The 23,939-nt window shown below is 35.4% G+C and overlaps 1 protein-coding gene across 1 annotated transcript; it reads left to right on the top strand.

The window, feature by feature from the left end:
* The first annotated feature begins 12,897 nt into the window (after positions 1-12,897).
* Positions 12,898-18,454, top strand: LOC110030336 (stress-response A/B barrel domain-containing protein HS1). Its single transcript, XM_020733005.1, has 2 exons — positions 12,898-13,192; positions 18,010-18,454. The coding sequence occupies exons 1-2, from the start codon at positions 13,053-13,055 to the stop codon at positions 18,197-18,199; spliced, it is 330 nt and encodes a 109-aa protein (XP_020588664.1). The 5' UTR covers positions 12,898-13,052; the 3' UTR covers positions 18,200-18,454.
* The last annotated feature ends 5,485 nt before the right edge of the window (positions 18,455-23,939 follow it).

The following is a 23,939-nucleotide window of genomic DNA, read 5'->3' as shown; positions in this document are numbered from 1 at the left end:
ACACTAGGCTATTTTTAGAGAATACCTAGGTTGGACTCATTTTTTTTCTTGCTTTAGCTGCATTTTGTATGAGTGTACCTTTGTGCATAAGGCCTTAGTTAACCTAAGTGTCGCATTGTGGTTCAGTCACGTAATCCATTCATCAAATGTGGTAGTACACTGGATATGAAGCACCGACTATTTAGTTGGGACCAATTTTTTTTTAACCTTTTTTGATTTTGTAAGTTGTGGGGTAAAATATTCTCTTTTTCGGTCATTAGTAAAGTCTTTTGTATGAGTGGAAGCTCGCTTGGCTTTCTGGTCATGTCTTTTGACTAGGTTAGATTATTCCAAACAGGTGGGTCTTCTATCTTTATAGATCGTTAACCCTAGGACTTTCCCTTCCGAACCGTTGGTACATCCTTTTATATGAGTGGATTTTCTTCTTTTCCCAACTGACTAGTATGGCTTGCTTTGTTTCTATCGCATGTCGCTGTGGCTTGAAAGCTTATGTTCTTTTGTCTTTCACCTTTTGCATACTCCCCAAGTGAGTCGCGTAGAACAGTATTTGAATTCTGGCACTGACTAGGTTTAGGTTACTGAGACGCCCCTTCATTTCATCTCTTGATCGTAAAGATCATTCTATGGAGTCATTTTCATGGCATCATAGTGCCCCCTTTATGATAAGAGAGGCGACCCTTGCATGTTTGACATTTGTTGGAATGTGGTTTTCTGTATAATTATGTTCTGCATGTTGAACACATTTGTATGCCTGTTATTGATTTTTATCCTCTTTCCATGATACTTGACTAATTGATGGTGTTGTTTTGGGTTTAGTTCCTATGACATGTTTTGTGTGGCATGTTTCATACATTTTTTGTCTTTGCACGCAGGGTCTTGCCTTTCCAGATACAACCCTTTTTTTTTCTCACCATATAAGTCTAGGTTTCACGAGGCTACATATCAGTGACAATACTCATACAAACTTTAGCATGACGTGATAATAATATGGAAATAAGCATTGCTCATTGGCTTGTCTGAATGAGTAATGTGTGTTATCTTATTATCAAGTAAGATCGTTCCAAGTATAGGTCTGAGTTAATGTTCATCACATGTTGTGGTGACGGTTAATTCATTGATAAGCTCAATATGGGATCACCAAGGTGAGGATTAATTAATTTATATGCTCGAGACGAGGTCAGCTTGGTGACCCCATCAAGATCCTACAAGAAGACCCTTGGGCCCTGCACTTGCAAGTCTTGCATGTAGATATGTGCATAGGCAACACCTTTTATTTACTTCTTTAGAATTAGGGCTACGATGTAATTATGAATTTTTGTATACGGCTATTTTTCATTAGATTGTGCTAGTTGTTGTATACTTTGTGTGCATTTTGAATGTTTTGTTGAATTTGAGACTTTGTGCACAAACATGTTAGGGCAAATTTTCTTTTGTATGGTTTTGTATCCAAATTTGTAGGGTGTTGTATCCAAAAGTGAGGAGCTTAATTATGATTTAAACTAATGCATTTTCTTACAGGCGCTCTTTAGCTCTCCTCTTATTGGATACGATCTTTTTTGTGTTTCATGAGATAGCTCGTACCGACTTCTTCTGCAGGTATAGCTTTTTTTTTCAATTTGTTGCATACACTTTTTAGAGTTCTTTTAGGAGAGTTTATATTGAAAATAAGGTACAGACACAAGTCACAGAACTTGGAACAGGGACAATATGAAGAGAACCATGTGTTATTTGCTCGTGTGTTGTACATTAATTCAAAAATGTATATTTACTGTATAGTTCAAAGACTGTGTATGTATATGCGGAGTTTGGTTGCCCTTTTTTTCTTTTTTGGGATTGTAGTCGGTCTAATGACACATGACCTCTTATTCTTTTATAATGAGTATTTCTTTTACAACATTTTGCATGTGTTCACACTTTGTTTTGCTTATGGTTTGTTTGGATACTATCAAGCTTAGGAGAAATATTTGCGTACATAAGATGTACGCAGCTCTGCGTACATCAGGGGTTATTCAGGGGGTACAATGGGGTTATATCTGGGTTATACCCCCTTGTAACATCCGGTATAACCCGGATATAACTCCACTGTACCCCCAGAATAACCGAACATCTTATGTACGCAAATATTTCACCAAGCTTAGACTCCCTGGGATAAAATACTTATTATAAAATTTAACCTTTAAAGATTTATTTTTGATAAAATTTAGGATTAAAATGTTCAAGATTTTAAAATCTGTTATTTTATTTATTGCACTTACTTTCTTACATGATATTTAGGTTTGATGCATGTTAGAAGGTTTGTGACGGCAGAGTAATTGATTATTGTCTTAGCATTGCATGGGAATTCAACACACGCTCAAATGAAAGAAATGACTTGTAGATGCACCATAAATTTTTATGTGGAAAACACGGAAAGGGAAGAAACTACGGGGCTTGACCCAACTGAAAAAATCCACTATAAACTATAAATTACAAGTACAGATCTTCGTCTCACAGGAGGGAAAGGGTTGAACACTCTTCAGAGTTATAATGTTGACGTGCATATAAACTTGTTGCAAGGAACGATAGACGACTAATAATGATCGACAACGTTCAACTAGTGGTTGTCGACGGTGGTTGATGATGGTTGACAGTGGTCAATGATGGTCGACGATGGTTGGTGTGAGATGGTTGGCGGCGGTTGGCAACTGGTGGTTGTCTCCTCTTATTCTTTTATAATGAGTATTTTTTACAACATTTTGCATGTGTTCACACTTTATTTTGTTTATGGTTTGTTTGGATACTATCAAGGTTAGATTCCTTAAGATAAAATATTTGTTATAAATTTAACCTTTAAAGATTTATTTTTTATAAAATTTAGGATTAAAATGTTCAAGATTTTAAAATCTGTTGTTTTATTTATTGTACTTACTTTCTTACATGATATTTAGGTTTGATGCGTGCTAGAAGGTTCGTGACGGTAGAGTAATGGATTATTTTCTTAGCATTGCATGAGAATTCAACACACACTCAAATGAAAGAAACGACTTGTACATGCATGATACACAAAAATAATATACAATTTTAAGTACCATTTTTATGTCTATTTTTTGTGATATAACACTTTAAAGAAATGTATTTTTGTGTTTTATTGCAGGTATACCATTTTTAGGCATTTGGAGCAAATATGACTACAAGAGAAAAATTTGGAAAAAAAACTGCCAATTTTGGGGTTTGGCGCGTGATGAGCCAAACTGGCGCATGATGCGCCAAAATTCAGAGTGCTGACACATGATGCGTTAGATGCGACTTTTTCAAATTAAGGCGGTTGAAGATGAATTTTTGCTCGAATTTTCAAAGGGACGTTTGTTCTAAACACCCCATGGAGTGATTCAATGCATCCAGACACTTTGGAAGGTTCTAATTTGAAGGGATTTGACTCTTGGATCAAAGAGGCATATCTTTTGAATTCAAAAGTTTGACATTTGAACTTTGGAGGGAAATTGAAATTCTTTTCAGATGAGTCAACCCAAAATAAAATCAAGTTGGAGAAGAACTTCAAAAGGGGGGCGAAAAAAGATAGGTGGCGTGAGAACTAAGAGGGAGAGATAGAGAGAGAAAGCCAAGGCCTTGGAGATTATCTTTTAGGGTTGTAAGAGGAGAAGGAATGTGAGAGATTTATTCTTCATTACACTTGTAATAGAGAATTGAGAGTGCTTGTAAAGAGAGAAAGACTTGGAGAGAACTTATATGGATTTGCTTGGGAAGAATTGTGAGATAAGTTGTATTTTTCATTTCTTTTGTTTGCAAACTTGTTTTTATGTATGAAGTCTGTGTTTTACTGTACCATTCTCGTGAATTATGAGTTGTCTTCTTTATCCTTCTCCCTACTTTGAAGAAATGATTTTGTGAAGAATTACTTTTCTTTTCTTTGGTTTTAAATGTCGATAATTTGTGATGAATTGAACTTTTATCTTCATTTACTTTTCGATCCGGCCAATTAAATTGTTAAAATGTGTTGAGAAACATATGTTCTAAAAAGGGGATATGATTTCTACAACAAAGTGAGAATCACATTTAATTTCATGAAGAGTATGTCATCCATGGGATTTGGTGCAAATAAATAGATAAATATACTTCGTTGGATGTAGAATTAGAAGATTTTAAGGTGAAAAATTAGAATCCCCAATTTGGTTCAGTTGATTGGAAACTAATTCGAGCATGTTAGCCCTCAGGTGAGGGAGTAGTGTGAGCTCTCGAGTGACAGTCGATATCCTCCTAGCCTAACTACAGAATCAGGGCAAACCATATTTTCATTATAAAGGGGAAGAGTGTTTTCTCACATTTGAACTTTTTGTCAACAAAAACCTTTGTTTTATTTTAGCAATTTTACTTTTGAAAGTTTAATATCTAGTTTAACTTAACTGTTGTAGTCATACATCTGCATATTTAATAACATTTCACTTGAGTAGTTTAACTTCAAGCTTCGTACTTTACTTTGTTTTTTATTTTTATTTTTATTTTTATTTAAGAATAGAATATTAATAGCTAGCCTATCTATATTTCCAGCTTCCCTGTGGGATCGATATCTAGGACTCCATTAGAGCCCTGTATTACTTGAACGATACGTATACTTGCGTTATATGTAGAAGGGAATTGAGAGTTTAAAAGAGGTTTTAAAGATAAATTATTTTCATTGAAGCTACATTATTGTTTAGGTTACATTACATATTTATTATTAATTTAATCCCAAGTTTCCGCGCATCAATGCACCATAAATTTTTATGTGGAAAACACAGAAAGGGAAGAAATCACGGGGCTTGGCCCAACTGAAAAAATCTACTATAAACTAGAGATTACAAGTACAGGCCTTCGTCCCACATAAGGGAAAGGGTTGAACACTCTTCAGACTTACAATGTTGATGTGCAGATGAACTTGTTGCAAGGAATGAGAGACGACCAATAACGATTGACAACGTTTAACAAGTGGTTGTCAACGGTAGTCGATGATGGTTGACAGTGGTCAATGATGGTTGATGGCGGTTGGTGTGAGATGGTCGACGACGATTAGGCGGTGTTTGACAGCGATGGCCTACGGTGGTTCGGGTGGTCGACAACGAGATGATACTTGACTTCAGCTCCTCTAAGATTCAAGCTCTTCTTTATGCTCACAAGTGCTTGTTGACGGTGGTCGATGATGGTTGACAGTGGTCAATGATGGTTGACGGCAGGTTGGTGCGAGATGGTCGGCGACTGTTGGCGGTGTGAGACAGTGATGGCCTACGGTGGTCAGTGGCGGTCGACAATGAAATGATACTTGACTTCAACTCCTCTAAGATTCAAGCTCTTCTTCATGCCCCTCTAAGATTCAAGCGTGGGGCTCTTTTTATAGTCCCCAGCTACAATTAATGAAGGAAAATAAAACATTTTGATCGTACATCCCATAGAGGTTTCATCGATCAGACAACGTTTGATGGACATTCAAGAGCCTTAAACGATGTCGGGATTGAGCACGTTTGAGCTCGTTGGATTCGTATTGTCGAGATATTCAATTCGACCATGAGCTCACTAGATTCGACATTCATTTGACCTTCCAAATATGCTGGGAAAACTTCCAAAAATGATTTCATGACCTGTTCTTCTGAGCTTGATTTGACTCGGATTATATCAGTTTTAGTATCATCGGGTCTAGGGGTGTAAACGAGCCGAACACGAACGAACAGAGCTTGTGTTCTTGTTCGGTTAGTTTGAAATTTAGTTAGTTTGAAATAAGCTCATGTTCAAAATTGTTAGTGAAGACATTGTTTGTGTTCGTTTCTTAACGAACGATTTAGTTCGTTTGAAATTTAATTTATTTGAAATAAGCTCGTGTTCGAATTGTTCGTGAAGTCACTGTTCGTGTTCGTTTCTTAACGAACGAGCCGAACTTGAGCTGTTCGCGAACGACGAGCCAGTTTGACATCTTTAATATTAATATATAGAAATATTATATTATATTAATTATATAACTTATATTATATAAATACATAATATATATATTAGTATATTATTATGATTAATTTTATTATATATCATAATTTATAAAATTTAATTTTTTAAAGTATCATAAATTTTTTATGTATAATTATTTTAAATTATTTTATATTTCAAACAATAACTATTCGAACACGAACGAACGCATAACTGTTCTCATTGACAAACCGAACACGAACTGTTGGCGAACAACAAGCTTTTTTGACAGTCCTGATCAGGTCCGTCTCATCGTGCCGATTAGTTTGACTATAAGTTTGTTGAAATTGGAGTTCTGTATGTCTTTTTATCGAGGTGTGAATATTTTTATCTCTAAAACTTGCCTCGAGATCCCTGTCATGCCTCCAGATTTATGTTGAATGATAGAACTTTGTTGAAGCTGTATCAATTGCTCTCTATTTTAAGACAAAATCAATTTCAATATTCGAAAATATTGAAATTCGGTACATAAATATAGATATTACATATGGCCATATGTAATATATATGCAATATGTATGTAATATGCGTAATATATATGCGTTTCAGCGTTGTAGAGTATTGATATAGAAAGGCTTTATATGGCGTAAAGGCCATATGCAATATATATAAACCCAACGTGGCATGGCGTCAGTTTTATATATGGGTGACTCTTTAAATATGCCTCAAGAGTCACATTTTTAAATCGAATTCCTTTCTTATGCCATATGATTTTATATATTATGTATGCATTTTTCATAGGCTTCAGATTAATAGGCTCGCAACTAGTGACTCTTTCTATTCCTTTTTTTTTTTTTTAATTAAAAAAACCGTTTTTTTTTGGTTTTTGGATTTAGGTGGTGGAAAGTGGAATGTGGGGGGGGAAAGGCAATTAGGCCAAGAAAAATAAGGCATATTTAAGTTTTTATTTAATGGCTGAAATTAATTTTTGTTATAAATATGAATAGTTTTTTGAGCCTATAAATAGACAAGAAGAATATAGTAGAGGTGGAGTCCTCATCTTTGCGTAGCAGATGATTTGGGATTTTTCAGAAGAAGAAAGGCATTCATATCCTGCGCAGCAGACGATCAATGTGATCTTCTTTTTTGAAGGAGCAGAGGAAAGTCGTTCTCAACCTGTGTAGCTGTCGATTAATGAGATATTACTTGAAGAAGGTGCAGAAGAAAGTCGTCCCCGACTTACGTAGTAGGCGATCAACAAGATCCTCTTTCGTGTTGCGGCACAAAAGAAAGTCGTCTCTGTTTTGTGTAGCAGGTGATCAACGGGATCTTCTTTCTTGAAGAAGATGCAAAGGAAAGTCGTCCCCAACTTGTGTAGCATGCAATCAACGAGATCAAGTTTAGCGCCACTATGATGAAGAAAGTTATCCTCGTCTCTGGCTAGCAGGTGACTCAGCATTTTCTTACTTGTTGCTACTCCGCATTTCAATGGAGATGAAAAAATTTTAGAGCTTTCTGGTTGTGCTTTGAGAGGAACATTTTTATGGTTTTTGTGATTGCAATATCTGGAGACCCCTGAAGACCAGCAGAAGTACTCGAATTTTGAGAAGGCAATGCTGACTCTACTCGAACATGAGCTGATTTGAGTATATGTTGGTTTTTGTAGCCTTAGTCACATTATGTGACATTGGTAGATGATGATAATATTTTTCTTTGTACATTTTTAACGATATTTTTGAGGTTGTTGCGGCTTTCAATCATGCAAAATTCTGCAATTAAAGTTAGCACGTTCACTTTATAAAAAAGAATTGCGTATCTTTTGAGGCTTGTGCCCTTATAGGCTTGTGCTTTTTGTGGCTTGTGCCTTCTTAGGCTTATGCCTTCTAGGAGCATAAAATGTGTCGCTGTCTTCTGAGACTCATAGCATTTTGAGGTCTTTGATGTACCAGTGCCTTTTGAGGCTTGTAGCCTTCCGAGGTATTTGATGTACCTGTGTCTTTTGATGCTTGTAGCATTTTTAGGTCTTTGAGTAGAGAACCTATCAACCACTTGCTCTCTTAGAGTCTTTCTAGTAAAGACATTGTCCACCACTAGCTTCCCATCGAGACTTACATTTTGGCCTCGTCTAATAGAAGTGTCATATATTCACATTGAGTCTTACCTCTTGATCTGGACTTCAGAAACATAGTAGCTTCCCATCAAGACTTACCTCCTAGGCTTGTCTTGTAGGAACACCGTAGCTTTCCATCAAGACTTGCCTTATAGGCTTGTCTTCTAGGAGTACCTTAGTTTTCTATCAAGTCTTGCCTCTTGAGCTTGACTTCTAAGGGTACCATATCTTCCCATCGAGTTTTGCCTGTTAGGTTCGATTTCTAGGGGCATGATTGCTTCCCATCAAGTATTGTCTATTAAGCTTGACTTTCAGGGGTACCGTATCTTCCAATCGAGTCTTGCCACAAGAGTTCGACTTCTATGGTTATGGTTGGAGACCTTGTTTGCCACTGCGAATGTTTGACTTTTCCCAGACTGTTAGTCGAAGCGCATCTGTCTAGTGACTGTAGCTTGTATTGGAGCATAATTGAAAGAAAAATGCATTAAGGATGTAAGACCCATCACGGGTTGTATATCTGGAGATGCTCAACGACATTAATATGTAATGGAAAAGTCATATGAAATCCACTGAGGATAGTTGACCTATCCTACGTTGTTGGTTGAAGCTTCTGCTTAACGATTATAATATGTTATGGAAGAGGTCAAAGGAAATCCACTATGCATTTTTGACCTATTTGAGGTTGTTAGTCAAAGCTTCTGTTTGTCGATTATAGCTTGTCATGGAAGAGGTTGAATCGAGTCCCCCTAAGATCTATTATCCCCAGAATGAGGTGTCAGAGATGCTTTGTGTTTCTCAAGATTATGACATAGTTTGCAATGAACCGTTTTCTTTCTTAGAAATATGGTTGCAGCCATAATCAATAACAATGTATGACAACTTGTTGGTTGTTGCTTTTAAATCTTTTGCTCCCTAGCGTGGACATTTTCTACACGAGCTTGTAAAGCATCTCATGTATTGAGCCTTGAAGATATCAACTTCCTGATTTGGTTGAAGAAGAAGTCCAGTACGGTGAGGAGGCACTAAGTGTTATTTATGGTGAAGATTGCCCCTAGTTCGAAAGCAGTTCTCAAAGACTTTTTGTCTAAACAAACTGTGGGATGATTACCCTACCATAATCGTGTCCAGGACTTTAATGTGAACGATCTTTTGAAACTGCAGTCAAGGTTGTCCCCCAGGCTGGAAGAAGTTGTGAAAGACATTGTGCCTGAATATGATGTGAAAAGACAACCCTACTACAATAGTGTCAGGGACGTTGACGTGGTCGACCTTTCTAGATTGATGTAACAGTTGGGCCCCACATCGAAGAATACTTTAGAGATGATCTTCAAGACATAAAAGATGTTCATTTGCTAGTTGAATGATGTACATCATTGAGAAATGAAGTAGGGGCTCAACATCTTAGAGTTGAAGACACTACCGGACGGGACTTCGTTTCCCACCGACAGTGCCAAACTGATGTGTGCTAGAAGATTCGTGATGGTAAAGTAATAGATTATTGTCTTAGCGTTGCACAAGAATTCAACATACGCTCAAATGAAAGAAATAACCTATAGAGACATCATAAATTTTTCCTTGGAAAGTCCAGAAAGGGAAAATACCACGAGACCTGGCCTAGCTGAAAAAATATACTATAAACTAGAGATTACAAGTATAGTCCATATCATCCCATATTAAGGAAATGGGTGAACACTCTTCAAATTTACAAAGTTGACATGCAGATGAACTTGTTGCAAGGAACATGAGACGAACAATAATGATCCACGGCGACCAGCAAGTGGTGGTCGACAGTGGTTAGCGGTGGTCGACAACAGTTAGTGGTGGTCGAAGATAGATGATATTTTTTTCTACTAAGTTCAGAAAATTTTGAATCATGAGTGAACCAGTGGATGCATCAAATCATCTCCAAGTCAACTCAAAAAGCAGTAACATATCTCCCCTAGAGTACTAACTAATTTTTGTGCATATTTGGCTAAAGCAATAAATTCAACCTTGTATTGCATAGTAGTTTTACTCCCCTACATTAACTTCATGAAAGTTTTTTTGCATTTTTTTATCCAGCAGATGGAGGTACAATCACTCTCTGATTGGTCAATAGTGGTCAACGAAAGTCAGTGTGAGATGGTCGGCGGTGACCTACAAGAGATGCTAACGGTGATCCACGAGAGATGGTCTGCGACTAGTTGTCGACAATGTGGTCGATGACGGTCAACGACGAAATGATGCTTGACTTTTGCTCCTATAAGCTTCAAGCCCCCCCCCCCCCCCATGAGAGAAGTGGGGCTCTATTTATAGAGTCCCCGGCTGTAATTAATGAAAGAATATGAAATACTTTGATCGGACGACCCATAGAGGTTCCCTCGATTAAACGACATATGATGGATATTTGAGAGCATTGACAATGTCATAATTGAGCGATATTAGATTCGTTGGATTTGTCTTGTAGAGACGTTTGATTCTACAATGAGCTCACCAAATTCAACATTCGTTTGACCTTCCGAATATGTTGGAAAAGCTTTCAAAAGTGGTTTAATGGCTTGATTTGACTTGGATTTGATGAATTTTAATATCATCAGGTTCGTTTCATCATGTCGATTAGATTGACAATAAGTTTGTTGAAATCAGAGCTCTTGATGACTTTTTATCGAGGTTTGAACATTCCTATCTCTAAAGGTTGCCTTGAGATCCATGTCATGCCTCAAGATTTGTGTTGAATGATATAAATTTGTTGATGACATATTAGTGTTGATTTTAAAATGATCACAGAATGCATGAATATTACCCCCGATCATGCTAATAGAGTCTCTCCACCTAAGATGTTTTAACTTATTATTTAGATACTGCTTCACCTAGGGATCTGACCGGTCCAACATATGTTTTATACATTTAGGGGGTTGTCTAGTGTGGTATAGGGTGTTAGAGGCTCTCCTGATCCAAACTAGATTATCAGTCCTTTGTGGGATGACTTAGTTTTATAGTAAGTCATCTATTCCTTCTTCATTCTTTATAGGTTTCTTGTACATACCATTGTTAGGTGTAATCTCTATTCTGCTCTTTTGGTTTAGATAAACTTATAGAAGTCGAGATGTTTCTTTGTTTTTTTTTTATTTTTTATTTTACTTCAGTTATATTGATTGTGTCGGTCGATGAAACACATGAGTTGCTGGAGTGATCTCCACGACAGGGTTGGGTCGATTATCTTCACAGCTTAGTAGATTTGAAATCTAAGTGGCCTGGGTCCATAGAGCCCTAACTACTCTAAATTGAATCACGTTTTGAGGTTGATTCACATTTAGCTCATGATGCGACTCACCTCTTCAACTTGGGCTCGATTCAAGCTGGAAGTCAAATCAATTATCGAGCATCTATAAATTCAACCTTCCATCTAAACTTATAGCTCTACCTACTAAAATAATTTCAACCCTTCATAACAACATTTATTTAATGCATGTAACGTTAAACTTATTTAATAAATGAATAAAAAAAAAAGTCATCTCATTTATTATACCTCTTAAAAAATAAATTTTGATTGTGATTTTGAGCAAGGAGAAAAAAAGTCAATATTGGTATCTTATCTAATTCTAAAATTTTATGCCACTTGAGTACTATACATTTACAAATATGTCACACATTTCTTATGTATTTACACCTAAATTTGTTTTCATATTTCTATAATTCAGAACTTTAACATTACATTTAAAATACCACAATTATTAATTCTTTTTAAAATAAAATACATTTTTTTCATACATAGATTTACGACAAAAAAGTGTTACAAGTGTAAAAAATCAATTTTTGGGTGTAAGATGTGTAAATATATAAAAATTGTTTGGTAATGCATGTCATAGATTTACGACAAAAAAGTGTTAAAGTGTAAAAAATCAATTTTTCGGTGTGTAAATATATAAAAATTGTTTGGTAATGCATGTAAATTTTTCATTTAATAATTTTAAATTTTCTTCTCATGAAGTCTGGATATTTTGGTCTAATTTTTTTGCTTAAAATCAAAACGGTCGGCGATTGGAAAAAAAATATTACGATGCAAAACTGCATTATGACTCTAATCACAATACGTCACGTGTACAGTTGAGCCCCACTGAATACAAATACTAAATTATTCAATGCATGAAAGTGTCAGACCGTACATGTGACGTATTGTGATTGGACTCCTGATACAGTTTTGTATCAGTACTCCTTACTCAGTTTTGCATCAGTACTCCTGATGTAATATTTTTTTCCCGTGATTGTGCTAAATTTTCCCCATGAAAGTGATTGGTTTTCGAGCAATCAAATATTCTAAATAATATTTGATTAATATTGTTTGTGAGAAAAAATAAGCTGAATAAATTATTTTTGAAAAAAAATGCTATACAATTTGAAACTCTCCACACAAAAATTGTCCTCGGTGTGATAATCCCCGAGGGAGAATTACAAAATAGCACTCAAAATATTATTATTTACAAAATTCAGCACACAAATGATATTTTTGAACTACTAAACTGATATATTTATGCATGTGACAATCAAATTATTGAAATTTTGATAAAGATTAAAAGTTTTTTATTTATTTTGATATTATTTGAATATATTTTTTTAATAATGGATATGAATCTGTAATTGAAAATCTTACATATTTTTATTTATATATATATATATGTATTATATATATATGTATATATATATATATATATATATGTATATATATATATATATATATCTAAAATCCATTAATCATAGGTATTTTTGACATGTTAGATATTTGAAATGTATTTTGGGTGTTAGTTTTGTAAATACAAAAGAATTCTGTGGTATTAATGTAAATGTAAATAAAATTTTATAGGTTAGATACTGTATTCACGTAAATGCCACTACTCTTATTCAGCCATGCGCCATCTACTCCCCTTGCGCCTGCTTGAAGAAGGTACGAATAGCTCTATCTTTTAATGGCAGATCTGGTCTTTCTTGTATAAAATCTTAGCGGGAGAAGATATCGGCGGGGGTGAAAGACGGCGGTGGAGATGGAGGTGGCGACCGGAGTTGTGAAGCACGTGCTGCTGGGAAAGTTCAAGGACGACGTGTCGCCGGAGAAAATCGAGGAACTCATCAAGGATTGGGCTAACCTTGTCAACGTGATCGAGCCCATGAAAGATTTCCACTGGTATTATTTCAGCTTATTTTTTCTGATTCAAGCTTGGATCTCATTGTCATTGTTTTCTGATGTAGAGTTTAGGTTTTTGTATCCCCTTTTTAGAACCATTTGTTCGATGGTACCCCAGCCTTCGAGATAGGGATTATGATCTGAGGCCTTATCTTCCCTTTTTTTTTTCCTTTTTTGCTTGTTTGGTGATTCGTTTTGATGCTTATTATTTCTATTTTGTTCCTAATATGGATTCCTGGCTTCATCGTCTTGCATTGTTTCTACTGTTCATACTGAGTTGCTTGGCTACAAGTAGGGTTTAGTAAATACTGTAAATTCAGATTGGGTAAATTTTGAAAGGATTACGATCTGAAATTATATTGATGAATAATTTGGCTACCTATTTCTCTTTATGGTCTATTTGGTTGAGGTTTGGTTGCTGTAATTCTGGATTTGATAAATCCTATTCAATTATGATTTAGTGAATCCAAATGGCAAGACGTTTGACCGAACATATCTTTAATGCTATCAGATTTCTAGATTATTTGGTTGCAGATTCACAAAATTGGGTATTTGGAAGGAAAAAAAAAATTGTTCATCCAGAGATGCATGCGATGTTCGATCCTGACCGTAGATGAAAAATTATTCATCCAGAGATGCATGCGATGTTCGATCCTAACCGTAGATCACGGTGATCTACGATCAGGATGCAATCAAATTTTTTTTGAAAAAAAAAAAAATTTAAGCGGGGCCGAAATACATCTTGACCTTATATCACCTTGATCTACGGTCAGGATCGGACACCGCACCGCATGCATGCGATGTATGTATGCAAAAATTTTCCGGTGGAAAAGCATGGGTTTGGATGCTGGAAGCTTAGTTTTCTTTTCTTTTTATTATAAAAAAAATTATTTGAAGATTTACATGCATACCACTCAATTCCTACTTATTTACATATCTAACAACTAAAATTCAATTTTTTAATTCACAGGCCATCTTCTCTATACATGATAACATGAAAAGGTGTATTTCATCTTTAAAAAGTTAAAATGGTGCTATTTTTTATGTGATATACAAGATTTGGGTGATATAAATGTAAAAAAAAGTAAAGTTTAGGTGTTAGATATATAAATTCATAGGAATTGGTTGGGTATATATATACATACCACTCAAATCTTATCTATTTACATGTCTAACACTAAAACTTCAATTTTTACCTACATACAACCTTACCTATATATAAAAAGATGTATTTCACTTTTTAAAAGTTAAAATGGTGGTATTTCTTAAGTGATGTCAATGATTTGGGTGGTATTAATGTAAAAAAGTAAAGTTTAGGTGTTTGATATGTAACTACATAGGAAATGGGTGGTACGTAGTATGTAAATGCCATTTTTTTAGGAAGCCCGGAATCCTTTTTCTTCTAATGCAAGTTATCATTGAAATTTCAAGGCTTTGAGATTAAATACAAAAACAATAAATTGTAGATCTCATCTTTTTTTCTGTTGTTCTCCTGATCTTCTTTCTCTTCCTCTTCGCCTCTTGCTTGTTGATTCTTCTCTTGTTGCATAGCATCAAATTTTACTTGCATAACATTAATGTGCGCCTGCAAATTCTTAGCCATTTCTTTTACATGCCTTCTCACCATTTTCTGCAAGGAAGATTTATATAAGCTCAATTCCTTTGAATTGATATGTCTAACATCATAACTTTGATTTTTAAATTCCTAATGATAGAATAAAATATTAACCTACATAAAATAAAAATTTTTCAATAGGGTGTAAGTTAAATCATTTAAAGATAAACATTATAAAAATAAAAGTATGACTATTAATCAATTAATTGAGTAATGTTTTTGATATTGAATGAATTTATTTTATGAACTTTAACATAGATTACATTTCCTCATAGTTGAGGACATGTAATATTATAATTGTCTTCTATTTTTCCCTCAAATATATTGATATAAATTTACTTGATACTCTTACTTTGATTTGAAAAAGAGATAATGATGAAGGTTGTTGAGAAATTAGGGCGAAAAAAACTATGAATCGACACAAATCCAGAAGAACACACAGAGATTTATGAGATTTGACAAATATGTCTACATCCTTCGGAGCAGAGCGGCGACATCCTTTTCAATATTCAGAAAAGAGTACAGAATACAAGATTCAGCTCACCTAAGGTTACAAACATTATATATATATATAACCCTATTGTACAATATGTAATTACTAAAATTACCTCTGTACCAAACTGCGGGGTGTTGCCCCGAACTCCCAACCCTCATAATGAAACTCCTTCGATTGGACAAATTCTTCTGCTATACTTCGCTCGTGGGTTTCGCTCCGCTCCAGCATCTGTCTCATTTATGGTATATACTAAAATTACCTCTGTACCAAACTGCGGGGTGTTGCACCGAACTCCCAACCCTCATAATGAAACTCCTTCGATTGGACAAATTCTTCTGCTATACTTCGCTCGTGGGTTTCGCTCCGCTCCAGCATCTGTCTCATTTATGGTATATGAGTCATACCTAACAAATCTTCACATTGGCGAATATCCAGCCTTTTAGGAGAAATACATATACCCAACAAATCTTCATCTTAATTAATATCCGACCCCTTAGGAGAAATACATATGCCTAATAAATCTTCACTTTGGCGAATATCCAGCCTTTTAGGAGAAAATATATCATGGAATTTCTTATGCACCAGTGTGTGTTAGGCCACCACGCTTCCGCTGCCTCTTGCTCCCCCTAACTCACTAAATTCCAAAAGACACTCCTCTTCAATTCTAAGAGACATCTATTCATTCAAAGAGACTCCAAATTCTGGTATTATGAGTCATACATAATAAATCTCCACTTTTGCGAATATCCAGCCCCTTAGGAGAATTATCTTATGGAGTTTCTTATGCACCAATGTGGGTTGGGGCACAATTTTAACTAATCCCTTAATTAAAATTCCTTAATTAAGTTTCCAAGAAAAAAACTCTCTTAATTAAATTTTCCTTCATTAAACTTTTCCAGAAATCTTTTTCCTAAACTTCCAAAAAAAGCTCTCTTTCCTTCCAAAAAAGATCCGTCTCCGTTTTCCAGAAAAGCTCATTTTTCCTTCCAGAAAAGTTTCGTTTTCCTTTTCAGAAAAGCTCGGCTTTACTTCTCAGAAAAGCTCCGTCTTTGCTTTTCTTCCAGAAAAGTTCCACCTCCGCTTTCTAGATTTCTTCGCAGTAGCAAAAGAAAATAGCGGAAATTGTGCAATTGTTCTGCTTCAAGAAACCAATATTCCGCCTTTAAGAACCAACAAGGAAACTAATGGAAATCTCCCGCAAAGGACACACACTGAACCTTTCTTTCGTATAAAGAATGCGAAACCCCTGCAAAGTAATTACCTCTGTGCCTCCAACAATTTGGGAATTCGATCGCAATTTCTCCTCCAGCTAAGGTAATTAGGAAATTACTTCCCGCAGCCGCCTGCCGAATCCTCTCCGACAAACCTTTGTTCACAGCCTCGCGCCTGCTTCGTGCGGACGCCTTCCTTCGAACTCCGCGTCGCCACGGAATGTCGTAAACCTTCTCGAACCTGCGATTCCTGCCGTTCCTGCGACGAAGCCCTGATCGAGCGCAAATCGTCGAACTTTGTCTGCCGCGAACCTTGCCTCTACCAAATTCATCGAAGCTCTTTTTTACGCCGAATCTGACACCCTAGCTGCCAATCTCCTTTGCTAAAATCTTCTTTTTTCTTGAGTCGCCAAAATTTTTCTTCCCTACCCTAGAAACTCTCTCTGATACCACTTGTTGAGAAATTAGGGCAAATAAAAACTAGGGATCGACACAAATCCAGAAGAACACAGAGATTTACGAGGTTCGGCAAAGATGCCTACATTCTCGGGAGCAGAGCGGCAATTTCTTTTTCAATATTCAGAAAGGAGTACAGAATACAAGATTCAGCTTACATAAGGTTACAGACAGAACATATATATATCCCTATAGTATTGTATGTAATTACTTAAATTACCTATGTACCAAACCGCGGGGTGTTGACCCCGCACCCCCAACCCATATAATGAAACTCCCCGATTGGCCAGATCCTTCCGCTTCACTTCGCTCCAGCATCTGTCTCATTTATGGTATATGAGTTATCCCTAACAAAGGTAAATTACATCAGTGCAACCTAATCTCGATCGTCTTTGTACATGAGGCTCAGAATAATGAAAACAAAAATGTATGGTCTTCTGTGCAAGGTTTATTTTATAAATAAAACTTTATATGCATAATTTACTTTTCATTATTCTTTTCATCATATCAAAAAATCTAGAGTAATAATGAAGCATATTTATTAGATGCATTATCAGTAAAAGATAATGGGGCATTTACATAAATATCACAGTTTTTATGAATTCACGTATCTAATACCAAAACTTTGACATTTTAACACTCAAATCTTTCTTATCACATAAAAAATACCACTATCATTAACTTTATAAAAGTGAAGTACACTTTTGATTCATATGTAAAATGATATTATCGTAAATATCAAGGTATAGATGTCAGATATATAAATATATAAGAGTTGTCTGGCATGTATGTAAATCTTCCAACATATTATCGCTCTGAGATAGTTTTTATCTCTTGAATGGGTATATCTAACGATATTGAATTGGACCGCCATTCGCATTATAGATGCATCGATAGTATGCATTTAAATATGAATGTTTAGGTGTATGTGTAAATACATGAGAATTTTGTGGTATATATGTACATCCCCTTATTTTCTATTCAAACATACTCATTGAGCATAAACATGATGCATTACTTGTATTTTGTTAATATACAGGGGGACAGATGTGAGTATGGAGAACAAGAATGAGGGCTTCACCCATATTTTTGTCTCATCTTTTGAAAGCACAGAAGGTATTGCTGAGTACCTTTACCATCCTGCTCATGTGGAGTATGGGAAGAAATCTTTGCCATTTGTAGAAAAGTTTGTTGTGTTTGATTATAAACCAACCATATTTAAGCAATAATACAGCCTATAGAAGACGAAAAAAATATCGCGTGCAGATATGATAGGTACAAATTTGATGGTATTTGGTGGTATTGCGGTGGTATTGTGGTACTTACCAATCCTCATGTGTGGATTCCGCACGTTGCTTGAGAATAAAACTGATCTGCTACATTTTAATAATATGTTGCTTTGAAAATGTAATATATATATTTCCTGTAATGCACTGTTTGTGTTATTATATAAGAAGTCCTTTATGAATGGTTTGAATTGCTAATTTGCCGATTGTTGGGGTCATTTTGTTTGGTTTTATCATAATTTGAACTGTTTACTTTGGAAATGTGTCCCCTTTATGTTCTTATTTGGAAACAATATGCTTTAGAAGTTTGATGAAAGTTTAATATAAGAAATGCTAAGAGTGTTGGAGGTGTTATCTGAGTTGAACATATGGCTAATTAATTAATTCTCATGTTGCACTCATATCAAAGCAATTTTAATGGCTACAAAATTTATTGTAATGAATTTTGGATATATAAGTAGAGCCGTGAAAAAACTCGTTTGCAAATAACTTGTGTTTGTTTTGGTTCTTTAAGTAGCTCATGTTCGAATCATTTGTGAAGTAAGAAGCCAAACACAAATAACTTTATTAGGCTCGAATTATAAATGAGCCGAATATGCCTATCCTTTGTTTGTTCATGTTCAGTTCAATTTAGCTCGAAATAATGAAATTATATATATTATTTGTATCTAAATTTACATCACCATAACTTATGTGGTCGTGGTTGTATTTGTATCCAAATTTACATCACCATAACTTATGTGGTCGTGGTTGAATTGAGTACTCTATAATTATTTTTCTAATTAATTTAAATGTGTCAATTTGAGCCAAACACTGGCAGAAAATGATCACGAATAATTTTTTGAGCCGAATATAGGCAAATTTAGTGGCAAAAAGAATTAAGTCCCAATTAGTAAGGTGTTTTTTTTACACATTCAAACAAATCTCCTATGCTCGTTTTCAATTTAGGTTTGAATTTAAGCTTGGTCATTTGCTTGGGAATGTTAAACTATAAAAAATAGAATTATATGTATATTTACATATATATAACCGAATTAACTTGGGTTCAGCCATTTTTAAATCAAGCACAAATAGAATCATCCCATTTAACACATGTTGATATTTCTTGGAGTGTGGAGATTTTCATAAATACAAAGTGGAAATTATAGGAAAATGATGCGAACTAAGATGATTTTTCAATAGAAATGAGGGTAAATAAATTTTTTTATTTCAAGAACTCCAAACAATGCAACTCAAATACATAAAGACAAGCACCTACAATTTGAGACGTAGTTAATCTCTCCTAATACCTACAATTTGAGAGGTAGGTGATCTCTTCCAAACTCTACCCTAAGATTCAATACCACAATCTCATGCATAACATAACCCTAAGCATAATAAGCTCTATTTATACACCAAAAGAATAATTAATAAAAGAATAAATTGCCCTTATGCATCAACATAACTATACTTTCCTCCCAAAATGAGGCTTTGTCTTCATGGTGGTTAAAAGAAAAAAAAATGCTATTAGAACACTAGTTGTGGCTCTCACACGACATCATCATATAACTCTCTTTTCATTTAATTAGAAATTTTTAGTGACTCTAATGAGTTTGAAATGCAGTCTCGTGCACATCTTTCGCCCACATCAAAACTTTTTTGAGGCTAGAAACATCCATCTTGCTCTCAGTGGTTCTAATTTTGGTGGTCCTTATCTCGACCGTGCTCTTATGCGAGCCATTGATTTCGTTAATCTTTTGTGCATTTTGATACGAGATCAGGAACGGGCTAAATGATTTTTTTCCCATGTCTTGTGTCACATTCATCATTTATTCCTTTTTTTTCTTGTTTTATTGTGTCATGAAGTTTTGGATACAATCCATCTTTTGTAGCTTCATATATCCCATTAGCAGGGCTGTAAGTTCTCAAACAACTCGTGTTCAGCTTGTTAAGTAGCATTTGAAACGACTCGTTGTTCGCAAACAACTCGTGTTCAGCTTGTTAAGTAGCATTTTTTGATTCATTTTCTAAGCAAATGAGTTAAACACGAAAAATTTTTTGTGCTCGATATATAAATGAGTCGAACACAAACAAAATTTTGTTAATTCATGTTCAGATCTCTTTTGCTCAAAATAATATATATATATATATATATATTGCATATATTGTTTGTATAACAATATATTATATATATTTATATCTATTAAATTTTATATAAATGAATATTTTAGTATAAAAAAAATTTAATCTCTCCCTTACCTTTAATATCCTATGACTGTGTGACTGGAGTTGTCAAAATGAATCGTTATTCGCGAACTGCTCGTGTTCGGTTGACTAAACAAACGAGCGAAACATGAGCAATTTTTTGGGCTTGATATATAAATAAGTCGAACATGACCAATGGTATTTGTTAATGAGCAAAGTTTGAGCGAGCTCATTTACACCCTTACCAAGAAGAGAGTTGTGTAATGAGGGTAAAAGAGGAGAACATATATCTCTTTTTCTCTATTAAACGCTTCTTCCAGATAAGAGAGAGAGATAGAAAGAGAGAGAGAGAGAGGGAGAGAGAGCACTAAATAGGAAAGGGAGGTAGAGAGCAGGAGATTTCGAGAGAGAGCTTAGGTGGGAGAATGCATCTATTTAGACACATAAGAGAATTGCATAAGGAGGGTAACAAAAGAAAACATTTATAACTCTCTCCCTAGCGAATACTTCTCCTCGATAAGAGAGAGAGAGAGAGAGCCCCAAAAAGTAAAGAGATGTAGAGTAAAAGATTTAAAAAGAATGCATCTATTTATACACCATATAGATGATGCTTTTTTACAAAGAAGACGAGAAATCTAATTATGAAACTTATGGTACAAAGACTCTCCATAGTGTCTTAATGAAAAACATAATGAGGTGGATTTCAAATAGCTCATGAAAGTTCATGGGCGTCCACTAGCCCTTTGAAGTTGATCTCGACTTCGGTCATTTGCCAAACCTGAGGATCATCAACTGAGAAAACTAATTTAATTGGTTGGAGGAGCGTGTCTCAACTCCCGAAAGGCAACAAGTGACACTTTAACAATTGGAGTTGTACATCTTGACCACTTCCAAATTAATCGGGCAAACTCCGTTTGATGAGTCAATCATTGTGGGCTTGGAAGATAGAAGAACACGCGGCGTGCATCCGATGATGTGCTGTAGATCATGCAATCGTTTAGAGGGCCATTAATGATGAATTGGGTCACAAAAGCCCACTTATCACTTGATTGGCTTAATTTGGCCGGTTATTCATGTACATTAGTGATAGTGCATTGGGTGGTATGTATACAAATGCTCTATATATATTTATCAAATATTTTGTTTTGGTCAGAATAACAAGTAATACCGCCGATCAGGCGGACAAATTTCGTGACAAAATAAACGACATCCGGCGGCGTCGCACGCGTCTGCCAATCTTGGACGTGGGTAACAATACTGACGGTGAGCATATCTCTGCCGGCGATCTCCTATTTAAAGCTCAGAGAGTCGGGAAGTGACATTGCAGGCGAGATGGCGGAGACGAAGGAGGTTGTGAAGCACGTGGTTCTTGCTAAGTTCAAGGAAGATGTCACGCCGGACAAGCTGGAGGAGCTCATCAATGGCTATGCAGGTCTCGTCTCTCTCATCGAACCCATGAAGGATTTCCATTGGTACTAGTTTCTCCCCTTTCCACTGTTCTAATACCGCCAGTTTTTTTTTTTTTTACTGGATTTGGATTTTGCAATTTGGCTGTATTTTGTATTGGATGAATGGATCTGTGCTGGAATTTAACAGATCCTCATCTCGATCCTGTTGATTTTTTGTTTGTTTAGAAATTTTGTTGCCAGGGTTGCAAATTAAGAAAACTGTGATAACAGAATGGTTGCTGACAGGACACTGACAGTGCCTGATATGATTGAGCTTAATGAGTGCTTAAATTCATTTTTAAAAGATTATGAACAACGAAGCAAAAAAGGTTTCTGTGGCTTGGCCGTAGTTTTCTTTCTTCATATTATGAGAGGAAAGGGTATATTGCGAGGAAGTCACATAGGTTTACGAACTAATCGCGCGAGAGAAAGACTATTGCTCAAATTTTGTCTTAATAATTCATCCACCTTGCTGCAATTTTAATTTTCTGAAAAATTTCAAAAAAAATACTCCTTAAATCTTAAATCCAATGCTAAGTTAGCCGTCCTAATAACTCCAATTTACTCTTGAGTTCTACGAAATCTTACATACAAGCTAACCTTGATTATGATTTATGGTTTTCACATCATCATCCATCTCATTAAACCTTTGTAATCAACGAGCAGCTAAATCAGTTCCTTATCTCAAAAGAAAAGAGTGGTAATGATACGAACAAAAAACTGTATACAGAGGAACAACACAAGAGGAGACAGAAACAACCACAATGGATGGCTGATTTCATCACTAAATAAATTTGTAGCATTTTAAAAAAAGAGCTGTCACACCAAGGTTCAGTTAGAATATGACAGATCTTGTAATTTTTGTTACAGAAAGATGAAGAAAAACTGTTGTAGTAGAAACAGATAAAGAATCTGGTGTAATAAGAAACTAGGCCTATAAATGATACCCAAAAAAAAACTATAAATAAAGCATTGTAGCTAATAGGGTGGCTACGATATAGAAATATTTTCCATGCAATGTAGTTTTCCCTCAAATTTCATAGGAGATTTGAGAAAGGAGCTTGGAGCCACTCGAAGGACTCCAACCAGGAGGAGAAGAAATCCTAAAGGGGGCGCACGTGAAGTGCCTTCGGAAGAGGAGACAACCCTAATATCTTCTCTTGAAGGACTTGCTTTGAGATATGAGACTCTTGCTTCAAGATAGGAGACCCCATGAATGGTGCTTTTTTTTATCTACTTAAGACTCCTTTAACAAACACACCTATAACAAACATAGACAAACTCATCAATGGTACAGGGTACAAGGAACGCATCAATGAAACTGGAGGATTATCAAATAGAATAGATAAGACTGCCTAATATGTCTCATCTCTAATTGTGGTGATTACATAACTTTCAAGGCATTTCTTCCAGCTGAAAGCCAAATAAACCAGCAGATATCAAAGCAACAAATCAATCAAGGAGGAAGACGGTTGCAATTCATGGAATCAATGACTGATTTCATTGTAACCTTTAAAAGAAAATGGTTAGCAAGATTTAGTTAGATTAGTATATATCTTGTGATGTTTGTTAAAAAAAAAGATCAAGAGAAACTGTTGTAAAGGAAACATATCAAGAAACTGTTGTACAATAAACTATGCCTATAATTGATACGAAAAAAAATTATAAATAAAGCATTGTAGCTAGCAGGGTGGCTATGAATAAAGAAACAGGTTCCCTGTAATGTAGTTTTTCCTCAGATTTCACGGGAAATCTGAGAAAGGAGCTCTGAGCAGCTCGAAGGACTCCAACCAGGAGGAGAATAGACCCTAAAGGAGCAGAGCTTGAAGTTCTCTGGGGAGAGAAGACAACCCTAATATTATCTATCAAAATGCTTGCTTTGAAATACGGAATCCTATTCGCCAAAATTTTGTGATGAATTCTTAGAATTATTAATTTTGCTTCATATTTTTATTGTGCTATTTTCACTTTTCTTACTTGTCCCTGTTACTATATATGTGCTCGTTGGGAAGTTGAATATTTTGGGATTAGGAAGATTTACATACATACCA

This window comes from Phalaenopsis equestris, unplaced genomic scaffold, assembly GCF_001263595.1.
Source record: "Phalaenopsis equestris unplaced genomic scaffold, ASM126359v1 Scaffold000702, whole genome shotgun sequence".
NCBI classification, from domain to species: Eukaryota; Viridiplantae; Streptophyta; class Magnoliopsida; order Asparagales; family Orchidaceae; genus Phalaenopsis; species Phalaenopsis equestris.
The sequence above is the reverse complement of the archived record's forward strand: the minus strand, read 5'-3'. Positions and strand labels throughout refer to the sequence as shown.

What these genes read in the sequence shown, in the direction of transcription:
- LOC110030336 (XM_020733005.1), top strand. Translation starts at nt 13,053, where the DNA reads ATGGAGGTGGCGACCGGAGTTGTGAAGCACGTGCTGCTGGGAAAGTTC. An exon ending in CCCATGAAAGATTTCCACTG is followed by an intron (nt 13,193 to 18,009) that starts GTATTATTTCAG and finishes GTTAATATACAG; the next exon opens with GGGGACAGATGTGAGTATGG.